Raw genomic sequence first — 27151 nt, forward strand, 5'->3', positions numbered from 1 at the left:
TAAAAGGTAAAAAAAATACATTTGTTAATATTATATATCATGGATAATTTTACAAATTTCTTTTTTTAAAAGCTTCAATTTAAAAATATTTAAAATTTGGAAAATGGTTTGTAATTTTATTATAAAGTCTTGGGCCGAAACTAGCACCATGTTTAAGATCTGCAAGAGGTGGAATATCCATAAAGGAAAAGGGTGTGCGTTATTAGTAGGAATGTGTATAGTACAATCCAGGGCCCTAATTATAGCAGGGAGTAGAATCCATCCATAACCTATTTTCATTCAGCTTGCAACTTAACTCCAGTGTTCCTTTATAAAATCTTAACAGGTGCATAGAATTGTAATGTAAGAAAGTAATTAACAGGAGAAATAGGACTGTTTCTGTTTATGGATGAGGCTATGTTATTCTAAGTCTAAGTGATCCATTTGTTGCAGCAGAAATGACACGGTATATGTCGATAAACGAAATCTCCCCTGAAATTTTTTGTCACCTAATTTCACGTAAGCATGCTGTCTTTCCACTAATGAAACTTCACGTCACTATAATCCCCTATCCAAGTTATAATAACAATCGTCTTCGAAATAATCAGCTGTTGATCTTCCCGCATTTATTTTAACTAGGGCTATTAATCATTGGTTAAGCAGCTGCACTTCAATGTGGGTTCTATTCTCGCGTGGACTGATTACCTGATTGGATTTTTTCCGAAGTTTTCCTCAACCGCAAAGCGAATGTCAGGTAATCAATAGCGAATCCTCGGCCTCATCTTGCCAAATAGCATCTCGCTATCACCAATTCCACGGACGTTAAATAACCTAGTAGTTGATACAGCGCCGTTAAATAACCAACTAAAAAGATATTCTAACCGAGTTCGATGCACCGTAAAGCTGCTTAACCAGTAGTTGGATGGCAATTTAATCGGTGGTTATACTAACCGACGTTAATGCACGTGGCCGTGAGACTAGTACTTTATCGTTCGCAAAAAGTAAATTGTTAAGTAAATATTCTTGTTTAATTGGAAGTCCCATGGCATAAACAACTTCTGTTTATGTTTAACCAGATACCTTAACTTGAAGGAGCTTTAACTATTTATAGTCATGATCAGCTTACTTAGGCTAATACCATAAGGGTGAAACTTAACCATTTTTCCCCTATTACTACATATGCTAGTGAATTATAGTGATTTTCTAGCTCTCAGGTTGAATTTTCTTTTATCAACTTCGTTTCGAATTTCGTGTACTTGTAAATACTGCAACTGGTAGTTATTTTCTAACTGTTATGTTGGCAGCAATAATCTCGGTTTGCAGTAAAGGAAACTGATGAAAATGCAAGTAAGGAAATACATTTTTAGATTAGGTCTCATGAATCGTAAACTGTTTAGTAAAAGCAATAAATTTCATGTCAAACAAAATACATTTAATATTAGATCATACTAGTCCTAATGACTAACATAATATGCGAGAAGTCCAGGAGGAAAACGTATTATTTCATAAATTTATTATTGAATGATTTAGGAAACACCTCGCAACATAAAGATGAGATGTGGTAAATACAGGAACATCACTTTATTTTTACCAATATTTTTAACATTACCTCGGCTATACTCGGAAACACTGTTACCCCCCTTCCATTACAGGAGTTTGGAGTTGCCAGTGCAATATGTAAACAAATCATTTTACTAGCTATAGGAGGAGAGAAAAGTACTCTATCCATTTATGTTACAGGGAAATATAGTATTACGATTTTCAGTTTGGTCATTACTTTTACAGTATTTTATCAAAAAAATAGTAGAATAATAACATTTTTTTTTTCACAAACTCAACTCTTCAGACGGTTATACACATTATGTAATGTCTACTTTATTCAGCGTATTACTAACCTAATTTATTCCTGAGAATTTTGTGAGCACTAACGTAAGAAACCCCAATTTCTACAGCTAACTTCTTGACCGACTTATTAGGACCTCGCTGCATCCTTTCTCTAGCATTTTCTACAGCATCTTCTGTCACCTTTGTTCGCCATCTTACACTTTTCTTCCGTTCTGTACATTCTTTTGCTCTAAATTTATCTACCAGATTAATGACATTTCTACGAAAATATTCCGTAATGATATAGCCTAATCAGGAAATTGTATTAAAAAAACTGTTGTTCACATTCGCTTATATTGCAATTCCAGTTTCCATCATCGTCCTTCACACCTACAAACAGTAAAACAAAACTCTTGTTTAAATAATACTGTTAAGTACCATACCATATTATAGGGTACCGTACTTTCGGTGACTCTAATCTTCACTTGTGCTCAGTCCACACAGATAAATTCAGTTATGCTACACACCATACCTGTGTGAAAATGAACTTCAGTAATAACCTTTTTCTTCTATACAAAATGCAACATATTTCTGAACTCTGTACTGTTTATTTCACTGCTAGCAACAGGGGCCGTAAGTTTGTGTGACTGACGTTAGCAAGGACATTAGTGAAAGGGGTGGGAGTCAAGTACATTTAGGAACACAGGTACAATAAATATTGAAGTAAAAATAAAATGATATCCCTGTATAAGCAAGATATTGTTATTGTTAATAATAATAATATTATTATTATTATTATTATTATTATTATTATTATTATTATTATTATTATTACTACTACTACTACTACTACTACTACTACTACTACTACTACTACTACTACTACTACTGCTTCAATTCGTGGAATTGTGATTTTACTCTCTTTGGTGATATCTTGTATTAGTTGGCAACACTGAAGAGACAGCCAAATTAGACTTTTAGGAACTACACTTACGTGAACCTCACTATATAAGCGATCGAGAAGTCGTGATATGCAGCATATAGTTTCCTTTGTTGGTATAAGCTCCTCTATAACTTGGAATTATGGATGATGAGGGAGAAGGGGATTGGGGAAGACAGGGAAATAGAAAGAAAGAGTAACAGAGAAGCTCAGGTACCGAGAGAACCACAGAAGGACTTCTGACCTGGCCTCATTGTCATGGAGCTCCATCAATCAGCAGAAGGAACCACAGGGGGTCAGGTTTCATGGAGACGCAGGAATTCTACCCAGGAAGAGGCAGAATTCTTTAACTTTTTAATTACCTTCTCCTAAACTTGGTGAGCCCAGCTGATACTTAAATCCTCTGAAATATTTCTTACAGCACGCCTTTGTAGCTATGTGGACAACGTGTTGCGTGTTTGCTTTTCAACCAAGCTGTCCGTGGTTCGATTCTTGGCGTGGGAGATGAAAGAGGTTTATTTTCCGTACATGTGACTGGATATTTGTCCCTTGTCATGTGCTGTGCAATGTTGTTTCAGTGCCTTGCTGACCACACAATCAGAGAGATACGCAATGTGTGCCTATTAGAGATGAACAAAACTAACTACCGCTCTCGCTCGCTGTGTTTGTTGCATTTGTCTTTCGAGTCTCGTCTCGTCATTCTCGTGTGCTTTGCGTCTCGCTCACCTTCTCGAAATAGCATTTGATCGGCGTGAAAAGATCTCATAACTTTGAATAACATCATTATAAATGTTTAAATGAGACAAAAAGACAAAAAAGAACAGTATCTTAGTTATCAAAATGTTTTGGTTCTATTATATGATATTACCTACGGTTATACAGAGACATAATTTTATTTTTATTTCAATTTTATTGTACCAGAGTTTTTTAATGTACTTCACTTCCACCCCCTCTACTAGTAAACTTCCAACCTTCCTCCACGCAGAACCAAGGCCGCGTATACAGTCAAAGTCTCCTTACGGTCGTAGCAAACACTATCGAGTTAGTGAGTATAGTACGTTCCAGAAATATGTTCGCGTTTTCCAGAGCTTTCAATATTGTATCATATTTTCGTACAGGCACTGTCGTCCGTTTAGCTATATCGCATCCCAGTTTCCCCTACCCGCTTCTGCTCGCCCCTCTGTAAAGACTAGTGGCTGGGCTGTCTTAGCTGCTTTCTAAAACATTGATTTCTGTTAGAATTGGACGTGTCCGTAATATTAGACAACTGTTTAAAATAACTTAAATAAAAGGGTCTCGTTAAGTAATTAACTGTCACGTGATTTCCCCCCTTTCTACGACCCTGTGACAAAACCACTTGGACGGACAGTAGATAGCATGTCTGAGCAATTTTATTTTTTTTTATTTTAGTAGGTTACTTTACGACGCTTTATCAACAGCTTAGGTTATTTAGCGTCTGAATGAGATGAAGGTGATAATGCCGGTGAAATGAGACCGGGGTCCAACACCGAAAGTTACCCAGCACTTGCTCATATTGGGTTGAGGGAAAACTCCGGAAAAAACTTCAACCAGGTAACTTGCCCCGACCGGGAATCGAACCCGAGCTACCTGGTTTCGCGGCTAGACGCGCTAACCGTTACTCCACAGGTGTGGACGAGAGTAATTTTATCTTTTCGGATCGGGCAGAAGTGAAGATTGAATTTACAGTACGTAAGGTACTCTTTTATAGAGTAGGTACAGAATCATTTCAACATGAGTTACTAGTACCAAGAACGAAACTGGTAGGCCTAATTGGAATTAGGTACAATAGTTTAAAGTGTGATACTATGAACAAAAGAACTAAAGTTGGTATGGAAATGAACGGCCACCACTTTAAGAAATGTGTTTAAATATCCACGTTATAATTATTTTTCAATTTAACTTCATTCTCCATATTTTACGCTAATGGAAGGACAGGAAAAATAAGGAATACGTTTCCATTTCCGAGAAAAGAAAGATGAATCTCTGCTTCCATGCTGGGAATCGAAATTACGTCTGCTTGATGGGTAACCACATGCATCACCACTGGCGAGAACATTAAAAGCTTTCCACGAGTTTAAACAAACAGATGGAAATGACCTCTCCTACCCTGATCCGTGTTGTGTTGAGAAGCATATTATTTGTCGTATGGTTAACATTTTTTTTTCGCGGCATGAAAATGTTCGCCGATATTAATTTATTTTTACAGCTGTTATTTGTGAAGTTGCAGGGAATTTGAAAACCACTGAATTGAGGTCACGATCAGTGTGCTCCAGAACTGTCAAACACAGCACCACATCACTTCGATTGGATTGAATTCAATATCTGTCTAGTATCTGTTATTGTTATTTGTTTACGGTGCAGCAAGTGGAACTAGATTTTTTATTATTATTATTATTTAGTCAATCTCCCTTCGTCACAACACCTACGTGCATTACGTCAGTCAGTTTCGACTACCTATTAAAATTTTAATTAGAATCCAATTAAAAACAAAACTTCAATTACAAAGTTAAAATTAAGCGTATTTCAAATATACCCCCTGCTACTTATGAAAGAGATCAGATATACTGTAGTTGTAGTAGTTCAACACTGGTTGACCAAGTCTACAGTACTATCATATGATGAAGGATGGATAGAACAGAGAAAAATTCTCTCCGGCACCAGGACTCGAACCCGGGTTTTCAGCTCTACGTGCTGACACTTTATCCACTAAGCCTATCCTCCGGACCCTTTACATCCAGAGGTTATATTTGAGCCTTTCAGAGCAGAAGTGATGTAAGTCAAAATTGGATAATGCGGTTTAAAGTAAAAATTCTGCAAAATACAGCACAAAGTAGCAAATTAATATGTCCTTCGTGCTATCCACCGGATCGAATTCCTCTCCTTCAATGTTTCCCTTTGTGGGCTTATTCCAAGTTAGGCATATATGTTGACGTTTATGTCCAATGTCAACTGCCATTATATTAGGAGCGCACTCAGCTGAGTGACTTGTTTGGCCGGGATTCCGCTATTATATGCACTGATGGCTATGAGAATATTGAAAGAGAGGAATTCGACCCGGTGTTGTGGATTGAATTCGGCGTAGCTCAGTGGTCAGAGCGCTTGGTACGTACAGTAGAACCAAGGATCCGGGTACGATCCCCGGCGCCGGAGCGAATTTTTCTCCTCTAATATTAATTGTCAATATTAGAGATATTATCTGTAGGACAAATTAATAAATCCATAATATTCTCACAGCTAGCAGTGTATATAACTGCGGAATCCCGGCCAAAGAAGTCACTCAGCTGAGTGCGCCCCTAGTATAAAGGCAGTTGACATTGGACATAAACGTCAACATATATGCCTAACTTGTAGTAAGGCCACAAAGGAAAACATTGAAGGAGAGGAATTCGATCCGGTGCTTTGGATTGAATTCGGCGTAGCTCAATGGTCAGAGCGCTTGGTACGTAGAACCAAGGAACTGGGTTCGATCCCCGGCGCCGGAGCGAATTTTTCTCCTCTAATATTAATTGTCAATGTTACAAATGTTATTCTGTAGGACAAATTAATAAATCCATAATATGAATATTTGCGCTGTATTTTACAGAATGTTTACTTTAACCCTCATTACCCATTTTTGATTTAAACCACTTCTGCTCTCAACGGCTCATTTGTTGTTTAGTATATGTTTTTAAGAAAATTTACATTCGGACATTTTACATCCGAGTATCTTAGAAATGCGCCAGATAATTTATTTCTGGTGGAATTTGTTTTATTATTTTATTGTCTCTTTTTAAGTACTAGCTATGGTCTGAGAACTGCTCACTTTTATGATTTTTATGCATCACCTTGTTGAAACTGCATTTGTGTACCTCGTTTTAACCGTGACAACGCTTTTTAGTTCTTTTAAGCATTCTGATTATTGTATTGTGTTTCCGTTTTGTGAAGGATTTATATAAGGGCGTAAATAGCCATAGTAGCCGACGCGCCCTTTTTAAACCTCATTAACTCCACTAAGCCAAACCGTATTCCAGTTCCGATGTCCGATCGAATTCCCTCAGTTTAAGATCTATCTCTCAGTTTTTCCTTTGGTGGCCTACCCTCATTTACTGAGTCACAGAATATATGACAGTGGCACAATGTCAAACGTACTATGTACAGAGGCTAAGGGACTGTTCTATCCACCCTTCATCATATGGTAACGCTGAATTTATTCACGGAATTATAATATGTACTTCGGTACATCATAATAATATGATAGGCGTAAGTAATCACTTTGCCTATGCTCGGTTTCTGGAAAGACAGTTACCTGTACGTACAGAGTTATCTATGACTTAACATGCTTATATGTTTAAAATGAGTTTCCGAAACAACAGTTATCGTTATCTTTACAGTCATCTGTGCGTCAACTGGTAACTATACCTCGGCCTGTAGTTATCTGGCTGTTAGTACTGATTCGAACAAATACTGATATACGGCGCAACTGCATTACTGTTTTGTAAACTATAATAACCCGTATTAAATAATAATATAGATTGCAATAAATTAATTTACTACATTATCCGTGTAGTTTTACAAATTTGGCGTTCTATTTACGTAACTTACGGTAAATGGTTTACTTTCTATGACATACTAGGATAATAATATCTATTTATAATTGTAGTAGGTTATTTTACGACGCTTTATCAACAGCTTGGGTTATTTAGCGTCTGAATGAGATGAAGGCGATAATGGCGGTGAAATGAGTCCGGGGTCCAGCACCGAAAGTTATCCAGCATTTGCTTATAATGGGTTGAGGGAAAACCCCGGAAAAAACCTCAATCAGGTAACTTGCCCCAACCGGGAATCGAACCCGGGCCACCTGGTTTCGCAGCCAGGCGCGCAGACAGGTGTGGATTCTATTTGCAACGTTTTTGGTTTATAAAGACAATTTCGAACATCTCAAGCTTAATTTTCGTCATCAACTTCAGATTGTATGTCGTCAGTCAAGGAATATTTTTATTTTTGTGTGTTCTACCAATGCCAATGACATTTCTGGCTCTGAATTCATGAAAGCATTCATATGGGCGAATGCAAAATATTTTAACACGTTTATCAATCCTATGGCTGTCATAGCCACCACAGCTGAATATGGTTGCAGTTCGTTACATCTAGCACTCTCTCCACTAGCATTATTTAGGCCTACCTCGATAATCACGCCAAACACCATCAATTATTGCTTTTTTAATCATGTTACGAAAGAGATGGAAGTGTACATGTACACCATCGTTTATCACACGATTCTTCAATTTAAAAACCTTGCACCTACTAGTAGTATAGAGCTCACTGTGTACCTGTCAGCCATATTACTATTGAAAACTTCTGCAAACAAAAGTAACTGTAAATAACTAAAAAATCAGTAACAAAATACTAGTGGAGACATCTATGGACGACAATAGATATTTAATCTGAAGTTACCTCAAATGTTAGTTACAAGCGCTGATAACTCTACATTTAACTTTCCGGAAACTCATGAAAGTTATCAGTGCAGTTAAATTTATAAGAACAGTTAAGTAATTGAGAGTTAATTGAGGTGTACCAGAAACCGGGCATTAATGATTCAAGACGGCGCTCATTCCGTCGGATCCCGACCTCAAAATCGCTACGCTGCGCCTCATTTTCACGTTTAATTTACGAATACTTTGAATTCGGGCTGCATTCCACGTTTCCCCAGCTGGGGCCGCACATATGAGTCAGAGACCGCACGCGAGCCGCGGGCCACGAGTTGCAAACGTTTTTCGTAGATCATCATTTTGGTACTATGTTATGAAAGTGCCACCTTTTTTTAATGTAATTCGCTTTAAAACAGTTTTAAATACTTATAAATTCAGGCTAAAATTCAACAGGCCTATACAAAGTAAGTTCCATTTGAATTCACGTTACAATTTGATGACACATGATGGATACCATTTTTTCTCTTACTTCCTGTTGTTTATCCTCTAGACATAATTATTGTAATTCATTCAAGACTCAGAGCTGCCCCGTGGCGACCTCTGGAGTGATGAAGTATCCCGATTGTTCCTTATCATATCTTGTCAATTATTTATAAGCCTTTTCACAAGTTCCGAAATAAATTGTGACCAACTGACCTCTTATCACTGGAGACTTGAAGCATTCCTTCTCTCTCTTTCGTACTCCACGTGTGTTTAAGAACAGATTTAACAAATTAAAAAGAAAATTAAACAGATTTATTTATAATATTTGCAGTCTAATTAGAAAATCCTTTTCTTATTTATATTTGGATGAAGTTTTTGTATAACTTTGCTAGAAAAGAAGAAAATGGAGAAGAAATAGCACATATGAGGAAAGAGAACGATTAGAAGAACATGTGAAATCGGATAAGAAGATGAAAATAAAAATGGAAAAACAATAAATAGAAAGAATGGAAATTCATTAAAAATTGAAAATAATTTAATCGTAAATAAACAATTTAGGAGGAGAAGTAGAAGTATGTCTTAGACAACTGAAAATTAACAGCGGAGATATGAAGAAAAAAGAAAAGAAATTCAGGACTATGAATGCAAGTGAATATTGCTTTGTCATAAACTATAAACAATCCATCAAAGCGTCTGTTATAAAAATACAATTTCGATGCCAATATAGCGTTAACCGTTTAGCGAAGGACAAGGTTGCGAAAATTCTTTAATCTTTCGCGAGTGCGAGTCCTAAGATCTCGCCACCTTAAAGACCTTTCGAGATTTCTAATGGGATAGCTATTACCTAAGAATCCAGAAAAAAGTAAGTCCAATAATTCAATTTTGAGATATGGCGAGATAAATGTTCCGCTTTCCGTACAGCTTTATCACTTACGTCATTTGAATATCGAAAGGTACAGGTAAAACTACATGCTATCAATTCCAGAGTATCAACTTCTAAACAAGCATACCATATTATATGTACATGTGAATCAACCATAATAACCTAAAAATCCATGTTTTGGCGCTTACTTCTTTTTCCCTTCTGACAAAAAGCTAGAAATTATATTAATTTAATTAGCCTAACAATCGCAACAAGTCAAAATGTTTATAACTTGATTTAATTTCATTTTAGTGTTCTGCCTAAGGACAGTTCTTTCACTGCAAACCCAGCATTCTCCAGTCTTTCATATTTTCTGGCTTCCTCTTAGTCTCCGCATATGACCCATATATCTTAATGTCGTATATCATCTGATATATTCTTCTGCCACGAACTCTTCTCCCATTCACCATTCCTTCCAGTGCACCCAGCAGTTTCTTCTCAACCAGTGACCCAACCAATTCCTTTTCTCTTCTTGATCAATTTCAACATCATTCTTTCTTCATCCACTCTTTCCAACACAGCTTCGTTTCTTATTCTGTCTGTCCATTTGACACGCTCCATCCTTCTCCATATCCACATTTTAAATGCTTCTAGTCGTTTCTATTCACTTCGTCGTAATGTCCATGTTTCTGCCCCATACAATGCTACACTTCACACAAAGCACTTCGCTAGTCTCTTCCTTAGTTCTTTTTCCAGAGTTCCCCAGAAGATGCTTCTTTTTCTATTAAAAGCTTCCTTGGTCATTGCTATTCTCCTTTAGACTTCTTCGCAGCAGCTCATGTTACTGCTTATAGTACACTCCAAACATTTGAAGGTGTTCTCTTGCTCTACTGTCTCATTTAGAATTCGCAAGTTTACCTTCTTTAGCTACTTTTTTTTTCCTATGACCATGGTCTTCGTCTTGTTAGCATTTATCTTCATTCCATACTGCTCACAGCTGTCATTTAGCTTCAGTAGCATATCCCTTAGTATCATCTCCTCTTCTGCTAACAACGCCATATCATCAGCAAATCTTATGCACTTCATTCTTCTTCCTCCTACTTTCACACTTCCCATGTTCTGAAAAGTGTTCTTCACTAAATCCTCTAAGTAGATGTTAAACAGAGTAAATGATATACGCATCTTTGACGTACTCCTCTCTCTATTTCGTTTACTTCTGACAATTCTTCTTCTGATGATGAATTTAGTAAGTATTGATTTTACGTCTGACGTACTTGATTTAGGCTATTATCTTAGGGCTTTTCTTTTATATTTTGTAGCTTTCTCATACACATTTAAACTAACACAAAAAATAATTTATAGTACTTTTGGTATTAAGTTTTATTGCCTCCCCGCCGCTTGGTAATAAATTTTATTACCACGAGCTTATGGAAACATTAAGTCGCTGTATTGATTTACTGCCCATGGTCATATGAGAGGGGGGACACTTGTAGTAATACGAGAAGGTTTTATAGACAGGTTAAAACAATGCTTGAATGAGCTTTATATGTTATACAGATTTTCTACAGAGTGACTTCGTCTGTTCTTTCACCGCTCTGAAATAACTGTTAGCATATCTGACCGTAAACTGGGCTGACCCGGATTCAAAACCTGGTTGGAACATGTCACCTAATTGAAAATTTTCTGAGGTTTTCCCTCAACCAGTTGAAGCAGAATTGTTGGGTAACTTTCGGCCTAGGACCTCGGATTCATTTCGCCATCATAATTACACTTCCCCTCTTACACCATAATCTCCGTTTCTTTCTCATAATTCGATCTTGCTCCGATGGAGTCTGCTGTGGGCCGCCATTGAATTTGGATGCCGTAGTATGTGGTCATTAGTTACTGGTGGTAGTGCAATGTACCGTGAGGTCTCTTCTGGGGCTTATAGTGCTTGTGGATCCTAGGGTTGAGGGACCATGGTGATACCTATAGTCCGGATCAGCTTACTTAATACTCCAAGGATGAAACCTAACCATTTTTCCTCCATTACTACATAAGCTAGTGGATTATGGTGATTTTATAGTTTGCAGGTTGAATTTTCTTTTGACAACTTTGTTTCAAATTTGGGTACTGAGAAATACTACAAACACTAGAAATACTATAACTGTTATGTCGGCAGCAGTGACATAAGTTGTCGGTAGTTTAAATTCTGGAAATTCAAATTGTTCTAGATTTCTGATCCGATTACTGGAAGCTAGTTATATTTGAACATACCTAATTAATTAATATCAGTATTAATATTAATACATAATAGTTATTGTACATGTTGCTCTGTGTTGTGGCTACAATTTCAAGATTATTGTCAGGTAGGCTAAGTGTAAATAAATATATCATATTTCGTGTAATACATGCCCTTGGGTAATCTATAGAAATACCATTTCACACTTTAATGAATTTCTTTCGTCTTTAGACTTTTATTACAATAATGGAGTAAATATTCTAAAGCATACCTTTCAAAGTGGCATTCGTTTTCAAAATTCGTAATAATCATTTCAAGTGATAAAAAAAAATACATTTTTAGGTTAGGCCTCGCGAATCGCAAACTGTTTAATCAAAGCAATGAATTTCATGTTGTCAGACAAAAGACATTTTAATATTAGATCATACACTAATCTACTAACTACGAACTCAATGTGCGAGAGGTCCAGAAGAAAAATATACTCTTTCACAAATTATTAAACCTTTTAGAAAACACCTCCCCAACATAAAGATGATATGTGGTAAATAAGCAGTACATCGTTATTGTTAATACTATATTATTATTATTATTATTATTATTATTATTATTATTATTATTATTATTATTATTATTAGCTTAATTTGAGAGAGGAACAGAGATTAAGGGTGTTTGAGAATAAGGTTCTTAGGAAAATATTCGGGGCTAAGAGGGATGAAGTTACAGGAGAATGGAGAAAGTTACACAACTCAGAACTTCACGCATTGTATTCTTCTCCTGACATAACTAGGAACGTTAAATCTATACGTTTAAGATGGGCAGGACATGTAGCACGTATGGGCGAATCCTGAAATGCATATAGAGTGTTAGTTGGGAGGCCGGAGGGAAAAAGACCTTTAGGGAGGCCAAGACGTAGATGGGAGGACAATATTAAAATGGATTTGAGGGAGATGGGATATGATGATAGAGACTGGATTAATATTGCACAGGATAGGAACCGATGGCGGGCTTATGTGAGGGCGGCAATGGACCTTCGGGTTCCTTAAAACTCAGTAAGTAAGTAAGTGTTATTATTTTAGTACATGGCATGTTACCCTCTTTTGGTGATATCTAATATTAGTTGGCAACACTGAAGAGATGGCCAAATTAGCCTTTTAGGAACTACTTTTACGTGATTCTCACTATACACTGAAAGGTATTCTGTAGGCTGTAGCGCAGGGGAATCTTTAGCGCGGGGGGAACTTTGCGTACAATTCCATTCCGGGTAGTACACCAAAGTGACCTAGATGCCAGGGCAGCTTCAAACTCGTGCCTATTCCCGAGACTAATAGATATATCTGGTCTATTTGCTCTGCGTCCTTGTCGGATGGATATCTTGTTCCTGCAGCTTGATTGTTTAGCATCTAAGTTTATCCAAATGTGAGAATCGAGCATTCTATGATCCATTGTCAAAACTCTATGGACGACCTATAGATAAACTGTCTAGTAAATTTAATGGGTCTTTATTTAAAAAAATACATACAATCAGACTATTATAGCTATGTTAATTTTTAAATTTTTGTACTTAAATAACCGACAAACGAGACAATTAATTTGACAGTAAAACCATTTGCTGAGGTAATGATTAGTTATTTATTACGACATATAAAGTTGTTTCTATTTTTCGTTGCGAAATATTTTAAGTTCGCCTAGATATCTTGTCGAAGCGCACCTTTATTCGATACGTCCGTTCTATGAGAGCATTTGTTATACAAGTGAAGCACTGTAGCATATTTACAGAGTGAATCGTAAATAGTGTGTGTAATTTGAGAGAGTTATTCTTCGAGATATTTGAAACCAAATAGTTGAATACAGTTCTGCTCGTGTTTGCTTCCTTTTCGAGATAAAAATGGTTTTATGTGAAACATTTCAAATCTTGTATTGGGAATACGCTCAGTCAGTTTAAGTGAACAATGTACAGTAGAATTCCACTTATCCGGCATCCGTGGGACAAAGCCAGTGCCGGATAACTGATTTTGCCGGATAATTGGAAAATACATTTATGTCAATACATACTCTATTGCACAAATATTTTTTTTCATGTTGAAATTTAATAATTATCGTATAGATATTTAAAAATAAAGTTTTGAAATATGTACAATGCTTACTTTTAGTACTGAATACGGTAATGTATATTTATCAGTTCATAGTTGTAATACATTAATACATAATAGCGTAAAAAACACTAACAGTTTTCGTAACCTTATGACAATTTTTAATGGCGGCCATGCGACGTGAAGAGCAGTGTAGTCAACGTCGCAACTATGAAGACGATGAAGTAGCGCTCGATGATTTGAACCTCTTTAACATATCTCTAATGTCTGCTTGTTTATACATACTAGCTATCAATCGAATGAAACTTCTATGTGATATAGGAACAGAGAATTTCACGCTTCCCTATTTAGACTCATCCAACACACCTTCGAAACGGGAGAGTTCAAGTGATAAATTTAAAGATATAGTCTCTACGCATTGTTTGCAAGGGCCAAGTGACAGCTTACCGATGCTACCCGATCTACTCCAGGGACATTACGATTTTTTGTCTTTGTTTTCACGCGTGAACAGTGTAAAGAGTAAACACAATATGCGGCATGTGCGATCCACGAAAACCATTACATCTACGTCCGACTCTTCCCTTTCGCATGAATGACTATTTTTTTTTTGGCCTAGCCAAAAGTGCCGTTATTTTGGTATTGTCAGTTATGTGGGTGCCGGATACGAGGGATTTTACTGTATTATGATAATAAATGGCTGAGAGAATTTTAGTTTTTTTTCCTACAATGTGCAAGAATTTGATCCGAACAAATGTAACATTGTGAAATACCTTTTCAGAACGAAAAGTTACATTTGTTCGGATCAAATTATTTCTAATTAAGGAAATGAATTAAAGAAAAATTACTATTTCAGCATAAAACCAAGTTATGTGTACATAAGCTGTTAAAAAAGAGCTCTGTTAAGAAACAGCTTTTGAGAAAAAGTTTCTTATGTAAGACATAGTTCAAAATAATTGCTAAGCTAAGCAATTTCGTATTCCCAGAAATGTCTTGCTTCTGTAAATTAATATGAAGAATGTCTTTCATGTACTGTTCAGGAAAAGGAAGTTCATCCTATTACTGTATTAAATTATTTCATAGTCCCATGCGATGGCTGAGTGGTCAGATCTTCAACTGTCACGCAGGCGACCCGGGTTCGAGTCCCGAAGAATCCTAGAATTTTTAATAAAAAATCCATAGTAACACTTGTGGCGGACAGTGTACATTTAGGGTTTTTGTCGGGGTTGTCCCGTTGCCATATATTAAGGATCTACATCATTCCGCTAACATTTCTTCACTTGGTCATAATTCCATGGCATTCCCCGAACACACGCAGGCTGCTGGCCTAGAGACGAGTGAAGTCGTCTGCTGGAAACCTGGATAAGCTGCGAATCTTAGCTTAATGAGCCGGTGTTTGTTTGAGAATGCATCTACCTTGAGGGTTAGCGCAATAGATCCTTAAAGATCGCAGTGCTGGGTCGTAGTGCCCCTCTCCCGAAATTCCATTCCAATTAATTTCATAACTCACGTGTGAGACTCTCCTGATACGAGTTCTCACCTTCTCAAGAGGTCTTAACCCTTAATGGAACATAGAAGGATAATTCATTCATTTCTTCTTCCGTCCATCCGTTCGCCTATCCATCCACCCACCCACCCACTCACCCACGCATGCATCTATTCATTCATGCATTTATTAATTTTTTTCATGCATTCATTCATTCATGGATTCATTAATTTATTCATTCATACATTCGTTCATTATTCATTCATTATTCCCTCATTCATTCCCATCCATCCATATCTTTTGAATAACACTCGATAATTTAATCAATTTAATCTATAAGCAGTAATATTGGAAAGAAGATAAAGAGAATGGAATCCTTGCGAAACTCTTTGTATGAGAAAGTATGCCATCGTATTCGTGAATAATTCCTTATGTGTAACATTTGTTGACATAAATACAACTAATTAATCCGTGGCGCAAACCGCTTTGGAGGGCCAAGGTTGCTAGACTCACGTCCACATGCATCAGCAGAGGTGGACGGGAGACATCGAGATGCGCCACGGTCAGCTCAACTCGTCTCCGACATAGTGCTAGATGCGTCATGACTTAACAGTCCTAGATAATGCTAGGTGCGCTACAATTCCCACCCAAAATTATGTAAGTGTGGTTAAATATGATTGATCAACGCATTTTATCTGTATATGTTAACATGTTTTAGCGAATACTTTTTGTCCATTTTGATATGTAATTTAGTCTTACTCATCTGTTTTCGTAAGATGATTTTTTAATAAAAATCTGCTCGTGTTATTCAGTTTTCAGTGTACTTTGAGAATCGTAATTCGCTTGTATTTGTTACAGGCTTTACGAATTGTTCTCACCTCTATAGTGAGGGTCACGTAAGAACAGTTCCTGAACAGCTAATATTGCCGTCTTGTCAGTGTTGCCAACTGTTACCAGATATCACCATATGAAGTAAAATCACGATCCTACGTACTGAATGACTTATTTACCTACCGTACTTTACCATTATGTTGGAAGGATATCGTCGCTTAAGAACCAATACCGCGTAACTGACATTTTTGGTCAAAACTGTTTTTTTGCACAGATGGTACATCCACTGTCATCTGCATGCATTGACAAGAGCGGGAATTTGATTGCATGAATGGCCTGCGTGTGAAGGAGGGGGGTACAATACCGCGTATCTGAAGCCACGAGAAGTCTGTAGGAAATACCGCGTATCTGACAACAGATAGCTGTTATGTCTACTCCCTGCGCGCCGTCAGTACGGAAGCTGGTTCTCGTTACTGCCTTGTAAAATTGTATCAACTGTGTGTAATATTCTGAGAAGATTAAAGAAGTGTTCAGTTTCAAATATTTTAAAAGGTAAATATAATAGCATTATTTCCCTAATGTCAATTCAATGTTAGTTGAGCTGAATTCACGCAGAATATTACTGCAAGTTCATTCACTGAAATATAGTACATTTGATATTTTATTATTATATATGCCTACAGATACAAGAAAAGAAATGGACAATGAATCAGACGACTGTCAGTTTAGCGAGAACGAAATCCTATCTGTGGTATGTTCTGCATTCAAGACGGGAGAAACTTCTGTGAACATTAACAAAGGTATGGCATAAGAAATATCACAGTTATTAAACGATTATTTTTCTTCAGTTACGGAATCATAACAGCAAACTTAATTTAAGTAATATAAATAATCGTGAATGGGCCGCTAAAATAATTTGCGCTACATTCAGTGGTCCTAAGCTTGGTTCCTTCCATTTCCTCCGGTAGGAGGAAGATCTAAATTGATGATAATATTTACTACACATGTTTTTTAATCAATTTATATCACATTTATAAACACTAGTAATCTCATCTTATTCGTAGGTGTACTGCCTGATAATTCAAATGCAAAAGAAAACCGTCCTTCTGAAAATGGGTTGCTGCAGATCAGGCATTGTCCGTCCAGTGTTACCGGTAAGGTTATGATCACATTATGCAGTCGGGTGTGATTTAAAGCAACACTATTAAAATAATACCGCTAGAAATAGGATAGGATAGAAAATGAAGACAATACCTCGTCAATGAAGGATCTACACTAAATTTCGGATGCGTCTTCAGATGTAGACGACCCCGAAGAATTTGTGAGTGCTACTTATTCTACATTTTTACATTCGTCAGAAAAAGGTAAAGAGAAGAATCTTCAAGCGTTTGATGGAAATTTGACAGAAAAGAGAAAAATAAGTTCAAAGCCACACAAGGTTAAGTGGAAGAAAATGAAAAATAGAAAACTTGGAATGGAAGAGGAAGCTTATCTTAGCTACAAGAGGTCGAAAGATGGCAAAGTGACACATGATACGGAAAGAGATGTAAGGAATTTGGGGCCAGAGTGTAGTTATAAATTGTGCCAAAATTCGAAAGTAAGAGGCTGTAATTTAATTTCTAATGAGAGAAGACACATCTTTCAGGCATTCTGGAAAACTATGACTTGGGGACAGAGGGCCGTTCACGTATCAACTCTTGTGAATTTCACTCCTACTAAAAGACCTGGCAGTACAAATTCTGAATCTAGAAGAAAGAGAACATTTGTCTATAATCTAAAAGTTGATGAGAAAAAAATTCAGGTTTGCAAATTGATATTTCTGTGTACATTGGGAATTAAAGAATGAACTGTGCGATATTGGTTAGCTAATAGTACTGATGGCGTCCCTTCAGTAAAAAGAAGTCATGTTCTCGTGCAAAAGCACAGAAAAAAAAGCATCAGTAGCCTGTCTAAATTACCGTCACATTACTGTATGTAGAACCGATTGTGTCATAATTTTTATGATAGTATTCCACACAAGGGTTACTCAAGGATTCCTTTTTGTGATTTCAGCATAGCCCTATAATTATTTATTGTGTTTAACGAATATTGTGCCTGAAAAGTTATCATCATTATTATATTTTTATATGATTTTCTTTTTATTATTCGCAAGTCAGTCAAGTCCATTGTCAATAATAACAATAATAATAATAATAATAATAATCATAATAATAATTATTATTATTATTTTATTATAAAATTGTACTTGTGAGCAACGTTTTAGTAACAATTCTACTTATCTATTCAAATACGTAGTGTGAAAATAAAGTATCTAGTAACAGATTATTATTATTATTATTATTATTATTATTATTATTATTATTATTATTATTATTATAAACATTGAACTGTGTCTTCTTTTTCCTTTCCCATAGTTTCAGCATTTGACTGACTAAGAATGCAGCAATCATTGTCTGGAACGTAATCTAGTGCTGATTCAAGCTACAGCCTACCGACCTTGACCTCAAGTCAGATGGTAGGACAACAATTCAGATAATACATTGACATATACAAGAGCACGAATAATATTTCCAGAAGGCAGTTTTCACGCAAAGAAAACGCTTGTCAACATGTATCTTGAAGCTGCTAAAGTTGTCTCACAATACCGCGTAACTAACAAAATGTAGTCAACGGCAGAGTTCCAATACCGCGTAAGTGACATAGCCAAATGTCTACAGCCATGATCATCCATTTTCACTTAGTTATAAATTAGTTAAGCTATTTCATAGCCATACACCACTTTTCAAGACTATTCCGTTATTTTTATGGTTTTTATTCAGTTTTTTCCTTCTCCTGTAAAATTTACATTTTGTCAGTTACGCGGTATTGGTTCTTAAGCGACGATATTCTAAATAGTTCAATAATTTGTAACATATTTTCGTAGATAAATTATACGGGAAAGGGCCAAACATGTTAGGTAATTTTTCTGGCATTATGAAATTCATTGGTTTGATTAAACAGTTGATTCACGAGACCTAACCTAAAATGTAGGCTATTTTGTTTGACCACATGAAATTATTATTAGTACTAGCTCCGAAAACCGAATATCACCATGAAATGTAGTAAGAATACTTAGTCCTAATAATTTTGCTTTTCTAGTTATAATTGCTGTTACCGTGACATAATTCCTTCTTCAATACTATCTTTTTTTTTTTTCGGTTATATCTGAAAGTACAGAACGCCAGTAGGGGAAGTTATCCCCACTCTTGCAGGCACGCTTTACGCTTTCTTGTTGGAGTCGCTCCCATGCTTTTTCCTCTCTTTGACATTATTGTAATAATAATCTAAACACGAAAGAAATTCATTAAAATGTGAATTAATATTTCTATCGATTACCAACCTGCATTATCGCATCCAAGTATGTTATATTTATTTACATTTACCTGACTATAGTCCCGAATTATAACCACAACGCAATACATAAAATAACTATTATTATGTATTAATATTAATACTGATATTAATTAATTATTAGTATGTTCAAATTTCACTAGCCTCCAGTAACCGGCTCAGAAATCTAGTACAATTTTAATTGCATGGCACTCCAGTACCGACAACGTCTGTGTCAGTTGCCAACATAACAGTTACAAAATCACTACCATTTGTAGTATTTGTCAGTATCGAAATTCGAAACGAGGTTGGCAAAAGAAAATTCAGCCTGCAAACTAGAAAATAACCACAATCCATTAGGATATGTAGTAATGGGGAAAATGGTTAGGTTTCACCCTTAGGGTATGAAGTAAGCTGACCCGGACTATACATGCTGACTGCTTTGGATTTTTACATACCGGTATGTTACGGTTTGGAATTCGAATAGGATGTCAGTGAAGATAAATACGTTAAGGTAATTATGATAAGAGCGAAAATTGAACTTTGAACGGAACGATTTTAAAGTATTCATGATTTCTTTCACCTCTGTAAAGTGTACATTTGCGCACACTGCGGGAGGGGGAGACTTAGCGTCTGGACAAATAGGCTATAGGGTAAAGTTGCCTACTTCCGTGATACCTCTAATTCCGTGATACGTTTTTTAAACTAAATTTCCCAGGATTGGGTATGTTGCTAGGAAGTTCACCGATGTCTCAAAAGTAGGCGAAAGATGTACTCTTTCGAGAAAGATGTCTGGCGCTATGGTCGAACGTCAAAGCTTTGATTGACATTCAATTTTAAAAATGCATCACGGGATTAGAGATATCACGGAATTAGGCAACTAGTTCTCGAATGTGTCACCGCAAAATAAATCTAATCTTTCTCCTCCAAGTTTGCTCCATTCAAGTAATCTGTGAAGCAGTCATCAGTGTCTTAATGTTGTTGAGTGGAACTTCAAAAATGTAGCCAGAAATTTACCAAACTCAGGTTCAATTGAAACAAATTTAGATGCCATGGCGCAGTTAAATATTCTACCTACAGTAATGGCTCTAATCGCGTGACGCTCCTGGAATGTTTGAGTATTAAAATACCAACCATGGCGCACATGGTATACACTAGAAATGAACAAAACTAGCTGCCGCTCTCGCTCGCTATGTTCGTTGCATTTGCCTTTCGAGTCTCGTCTCGTCATTCTCGTGCGCTTCGAGTCTCGCTCATCATTCTCGAAATAGCATTTGGTCGGCGTGGAAAGATTTCGTAACTTTGAATAACATACACAATTGAAATAAATAACATCGTAAATGTTTAAATGAGACACAAAGACAAAACAGAACAGTATCTTAGTTATCAAAACATTCTGGTTTTATTATACGATATAACCTATGGTTATATAAATAGAAAAAAAAAACAGTTCTCAAATAAATTTACATTTCTAAGAAACATAAAACATAACGTTAATATCTTTTTACTTGAAATTGCACACTTGATATCAAACATAGGAAAAGAAAATTTCTAGCCTTTTAATAAAGTCTAGTAATTAAATAAAAACTGGGGAACGGATTGTTATACACTGAAAGGTAGAGATGATGTTTCAAGTAGCCTACTTGATTGTTTACATATATAACAGTTTCCAAAGCAGATAAAAGTTCAGTCAGGTATAAACAACTGTGGCGATTCAAGGCTGCTTGACGTTCGGGACTTCGGGAGTGACCAATCTCAACGTCTCGAAACACTCACAAGCAGTCTTTATGTCAACGACGCGACGTATAGAACATTGTCGTGCGGGTTTTCGGCTTTGTGGGCGCTGTTAGTCTTCTTTTCTCGATCATTGTTTATCTCTAGTATACACACGGTGGACGATCATCCAACCAGAACGGAGTATAGTGTGGTCAGTATGATAATCCCCTCACCCGTTATAATTTGTTTTCGAAACTATATTTCGCTACCTAGCGTAGCTCCCCAAATTCATTACGATTCTGGTTGGTCACCGGTCCCATATATACTGGCTTTCTCCATGATATATATTTTTAAAAATTATACTACATTTTTTCATATACATATTATAAAATTGTGTTTTATATTAGTTTACTATAATGTTTAGTCATCAAGAAAATCGTAGGCCTATTTGATTTTTCTCGAGTTTGGTGTGGCAGTAATTTTCACTGGCTCAATGTGAATCATTGTTATAATTTTATTGCCAATTAAACTAATCTTCTTAAGATCCAGACCTTCTAAATCGCCAATGTACGAATAAGATAAAATTCTATTAAGACGATGTAATAACAGTATGAAAGATAAGATTTCTTACATACCAATTATTAGGGCCTACATTTATATTATACTTAAATCATTATAATAAATTATTGAGTATATAGGATTATTATGAAGTAACTTCATATAATTGCCAAAGAAATTAACCAATCAAGATGAACTGAGCGGCTACGAAATGTAGCTATGAAGAAGCGGGATGAAGGAGATAATGGACAAAGATGTATCCGAAAGACGTCCCTTGTTCCACGCTTTGATATCAGAATTAATTGAGAAGTTTGCAAAAACTTGTTCAATTTATGATAAAATGAAATCGGAAAGGCAAAGAATTAGTGATATTCAGGTTGTAGAGGATCTCCATGACGGCCAAAACTTGCTACAGAAAATCCACTATGAGTCTGCAATGCTAATGTGTTAAGCAAACGTTTCAAATGCCATATCACTCTGCTTTCTCTTCTTGAGGAAAACAACAACAACAATAATAATAATAATAATAATAATAATAATAATAATAATAATAATAATAGTTAAAATAGTAATGATAATAGTAATAATAGTAATAGTAGTAATAATAATAATAATAATAATAATAGTAATAACAATAATAGTAATTACAAAATTTTTCACTGTTTCTAAAGCAGTAACAGCGTCTTGTAGGACACAAGATTGTGGGCCGCATCTCAACAGTGCACACGAAGTGTATTTCCGCGTTCTGATATTTTCATGGCAAACCTAATTTCAAGTGAAATTGATTTAGAAAGTATAAATGACGTTTTGTATCTTCTGAAATTTAAAATACGCTCGTATAAATGCAAAAGACGTCAGACGATAAACCTGGAAATGGAAATATAGGAATTTTGCCGGAACTTCGGGGGGGGGGGGACGTGATCTATAAGCGAGAAACGTATAAAAGAAGTTTTGCTGTATGTTGGTATTTATAGTAAGACCAAAAACTGGTTTCATTTCTATATAAAAGACAATAGTATAATGTAAAATAAATGTGCACCGTTTCGTCTTTAGATTATATTCAAAACTAAAGCTACGAAATAGTAAATTATCGCTATCAATTTAATAAGAACGTTTTGTTACTACTATATCGAAATATTTAAAGTGTATAACATCTCATGGGGAATAAATTATGTAAAATATTTTAGGAGGTCCTCGAAAATCAATCCTGAGCTGCAAGGTGTTCGTGATATTGAAAAGTTTTGATATCGCTGACCTATATTATCTGAAAAACAGGAATACTTTGTTTGTGTAACAATATGTTCCGTCTGCAGTAAAACATCATTTATACAATTTTGTAGGGATATGAAAAATGATATTTAACATCTGAAACAGCATTTAAAGTCTGTATGGATAGATCAAGTTAGGCCTAAGTCAATTTGGTAAAAAAATTCACAAGAGAAATTTAGAACTTCACAGTCGTCAACTTTGAGTCTATAATAAGGTACTCATATTTATAACACATATTCTTAAAAAATGTAAGATTATTTGTAGATTCCACACCTATGGAGTAACGGTTAGCGCGTGTGGCAGCGAAACCAGGTGGCCCGGGTTCGATTCTCGGTTGGGGCAAGTTGCCTGGTTGAGGTTTTTCCGGGGTTTTCCCTCAACCTAATACGAGCAAATGCTGGGTAACTATCGGTGCTGGACCACGGACTGATTTCATCGGCATTATCACCTTCATCTCAGTCAGACGCTAAATAACCTATGATGTTGATAAAGCGTCGCAAAATAATCTAATCTTACTTGCAGAAAATCTTAGCTGCTTAGAACCAAAGCTGGCTGATAGGCATATATTACGTTTCAAGTTTCAATCCACAAAATTTTACATTAACTTATCTTGTTCTTCTCGTCTGATCTTCAATTAATAAGACGTGATTATTTTACACACAAAAGAAAAAACAGATCAGTTATTCTGGACTGCTTCTAAGAAATAAACATGCTGTCAGATTGTGATAATTATCCCATAACTTGTCTACCAGCTAAAGTAAATTATTATTATTATTATTATTATTATTATTATTATTATTATTATTATTATTATTATTATCATTATTATTATTATTATTATTATTATTATTATTATTTGTTTAGTTACATCATGGAGTGATACAAAATGTTTCACTGTTTCTAAAGCAGTAACAACATCATTTAGGACAGTTGTATTCAATCTGTGGTACGCGTAGTCTACACCTGCGGGATTACGCCATGGGTATGCATCCCACTTACTACGTATATAAAAATGTTGACATTTATTTTATCATTCTTATTGATCATTATTTCTGTTTACATATTTTCTTTTACAATAACCAGCTTCAATATAATTTTACATAATTAATTACAAATAGCCTTAACACCAATATATACCCCACTGTGTAGTTTTTTTTATTATTAATCTATTTCTTTTATTGTCGGTTTCTGGTTTAATTATGTGAATCCTACTTACTTGTAATCTAATACTAATATGTATACTAATATATTTATTTTTATTTTTACTGTGTACATTGTTATTCAATTATCGGCTTCTGTTTTTATGTGATTCGTATTTGATTCTAAAAACATTAATATGTATTCCACTATGTTTGTTTTTATTTTATGAGGTAAATTTTTATGTAACTACCTCTTTAGATCTCATTATGTACCTAAATTATATCAGTATGTAATTACTTAATTCCGATCCATTTGTATGTTCAACTATGTAGGCTAAGCAAGTTTTAATCCTGGTTGAGTGTAAGAGAAGGCCTTAACTCTGCCAGGTTAAATAAAGCCATTATTATTATTATTATTATTATTATTATTATTATTATTATTATTATTATTATTATTATTATTGAATAAATTGCTATTGTATTACATATTTTTCTATTGTTCAAGTTATTATTATTATTATTATTATTATTATTATTATTATTATTATATACTAGCCGTACCCGTGCGCTCCGCTGCACCCGTTAGAAATAAATATAAAGTAATTACATAATTATTAAAATAGGACATTTGATCCAGGGAACTTTCGTGCTTGAAAGAAGAATAAATCGTTTAATATGTTAATTAATTTAAATTGTATTTAAATAATTAAATTGCGATCATTTTGGTCCAGAGACCAGTCATTAGGTGCAATGACAATTCCTTTAACATGTTTCTTAATTCTTATTACATGCAACCATAGTTTAATGAAGATTGACATCATTTAGACTTAATGTGTACATAAACATTATTTTAAGAAATACAGGAAACGAATATTCAGAATAGCCTATCAAGTTTTCTGTGCATAAGAAGCTATTTTAATCTTACTTGTTCTCGATTCACTCAGAAGTTACTGTAATACCATTATAGCATTATGTCAATCTAGAGAAACTACACTTTCCAATGGTGAAATAATAATTAATTATATAAATCGGTTAATTTAGCTTCCGATATTACTTCATACAAACACAGAAACATTCTGTGTAGGCTATGTTTCATAGCTTACGATTGTTGTTGTCCAAGGCCCCTTATAGACGAAGTCATTAATTAGATGGCAGTTATTTTAATTTTAAAACTCATTAATCTCATTAAATATCAGTCCTATCAAACTTTTTCAGAGAATAAAACTTATCGGAAATCATTTTTCAAGAAAGTTTTGTTATGTAACATTTTTCACAAAACTCAATAATAAGCGAGATATTGCGATTTATTTAATTCAGGCCCCCTTATAACCCCCCTTTTAAATAAGGTATTTTGAGTGACATATAGCCTAAAATCTAAGTTAGGTCAATGTTACTTATGTCCCACCCACTATAGAGACACAGGCCAATATTACATATATTTAGTATAACTTGTTGCTTCTTTGACAGGTTAGGTTTGGTTAGTTTAGGTTTTTGTTATAGCCTACCTTGCATATACGATTATAGCGCAAGATTGGCAGTGATAAAAGTGAAATATTCGTTCAATGGGTGTTGGATACTCTACATTCACCCTAAATTACAACGAACTTAATTTATATTCCAATTTTCATCGAAATCCGTTCAGCCATTATCACGTGAAAAGGTAACAAACAGACAGACAGACAGACAGACAGACAGACAGACTAACAAAAATTTCAAAAAGCGATTTTCGGTTTCAGGATGGTTAATTATACATGTTAACACCAATTATTTTTGGAAAATCGAAAATTACCAGAAAAATGTTGGCTACAGATTTATTATTAGTATAGATAGATTTATTTATTTATTTATTTTGCGTACATTATTCATAGTCTTGTAGTACTTATTTTATAATTTCAATGCATTTTGGTGGTATAAAGGCAAAAAAATGTTAATTTGGGGGTACCCTAGCAAAAAGATTGAACACCACTGATTTAGGATACTAGTTTGTTGGAGGTAAGCATGGACAGCTTCGAATTTCCATGAATTTCGAAGTGGAACGCATCTTAACTAGGAATACGCACTATATTTTCGCGTTCTTACATTTTAATGGCAAACCAAATTTCGAGCTAAATTGATTTAGAATGTATAAATGACGTTTCATGTTAACTTCTGTGGTCTACATATTACGATCGTAAACGAGAGACGTAAAACCAAAATAAACTGACATGGAAAATATAGGAATTTTTCCGAAACTTCAGAAACATAAACGCATAAAAGAAGTTTTACTGTATATTTGTAGTTTTTTTAATTGCAATAGTACTCACCGATTAGGCAGGCCATATACACGATATTGGCGGTGATTAGCGAAGTCCTAATGCTAGTTGAGAGTCGCATTGTGGTGGTAATTGTCACAAGGAAACAGAAACTACGATTAATGCACGCTGCGCGTCGTCATGGTGATCGTATTTCAGAGACACATGGCGATCGCGTCGGCTCGCGGGCCGCTGCAGAGTAACACGTCCGCTCCTGTCGCCGGTCGCGGCACGAATGCTGCTACTGCTGCGACTGCTACCGTTGACGGACGAGACGTCACGGGCGCGGGCTGTAGGTGGAGGAGGGGCTCACCCGTCTTCTGCTACTTCGAACCCCGGCAGATCTTACACTTCCGTTGGACGAAATCCCAGAAATATTATATGAAAAACCGATGTAACACGCCTTTCTTGACTAGTGACGACAATTTTCCGAAGAATTTGGAATAGACTATTAATGCTGGTTCCCAATAAACCGGAAACGAGAATCGGAACGAAAACGAAAACGGTAAAATTGTTAAAATGTGTACATTTAAATGTGAGCATTCACAATTAACGAAAAGCTTGCCGGAGCCCGGGATCTGGAACGGAGAGTTGGCCAAGTTTCAACTTTGGCGTTCACGTTTCCGATCACAGCCCTCTAGATTCATTCTGTAGCCATCTAATAGTA

At 35.5% G+C, this 27151-nt stretch overlaps 1 protein-coding gene across 1 annotated transcript in view; it reads right to left on the reverse strand.

The window, feature by feature from the left end:
• LOC138713266 (protein APCDD1-like) overlaps window positions 1-26708 on the reverse strand; it is a 269121-nt gene extending 242413 nt beyond the window's left edge. The window contains exon 1 of the mRNA XM_069845227.1: window positions 26497-26708. Within this exon, the coding sequence (XP_069701328.1) occupies window positions 26497-26566 (70 nt within the window). The 5' untranslated portion in view covers window positions 26567-26708. The remainder of the gene's footprint in view (window positions 1-26496) is intronic.
• Between the last annotated feature and the right edge of the window lie 443 nt (window positions 26709-27151).

The sequence above is a fragment of the Periplaneta americana genome, chromosome 14 (genome assembly GCF_040183065.1).
Source record: "Periplaneta americana isolate PAMFEO1 chromosome 14, P.americana_PAMFEO1_priV1, whole genome shotgun sequence".
In the NCBI taxonomy this organism is placed as follows: Eukaryota; Metazoa; Arthropoda; class Insecta; order Blattodea; family Blattidae; genus Periplaneta; species Periplaneta americana.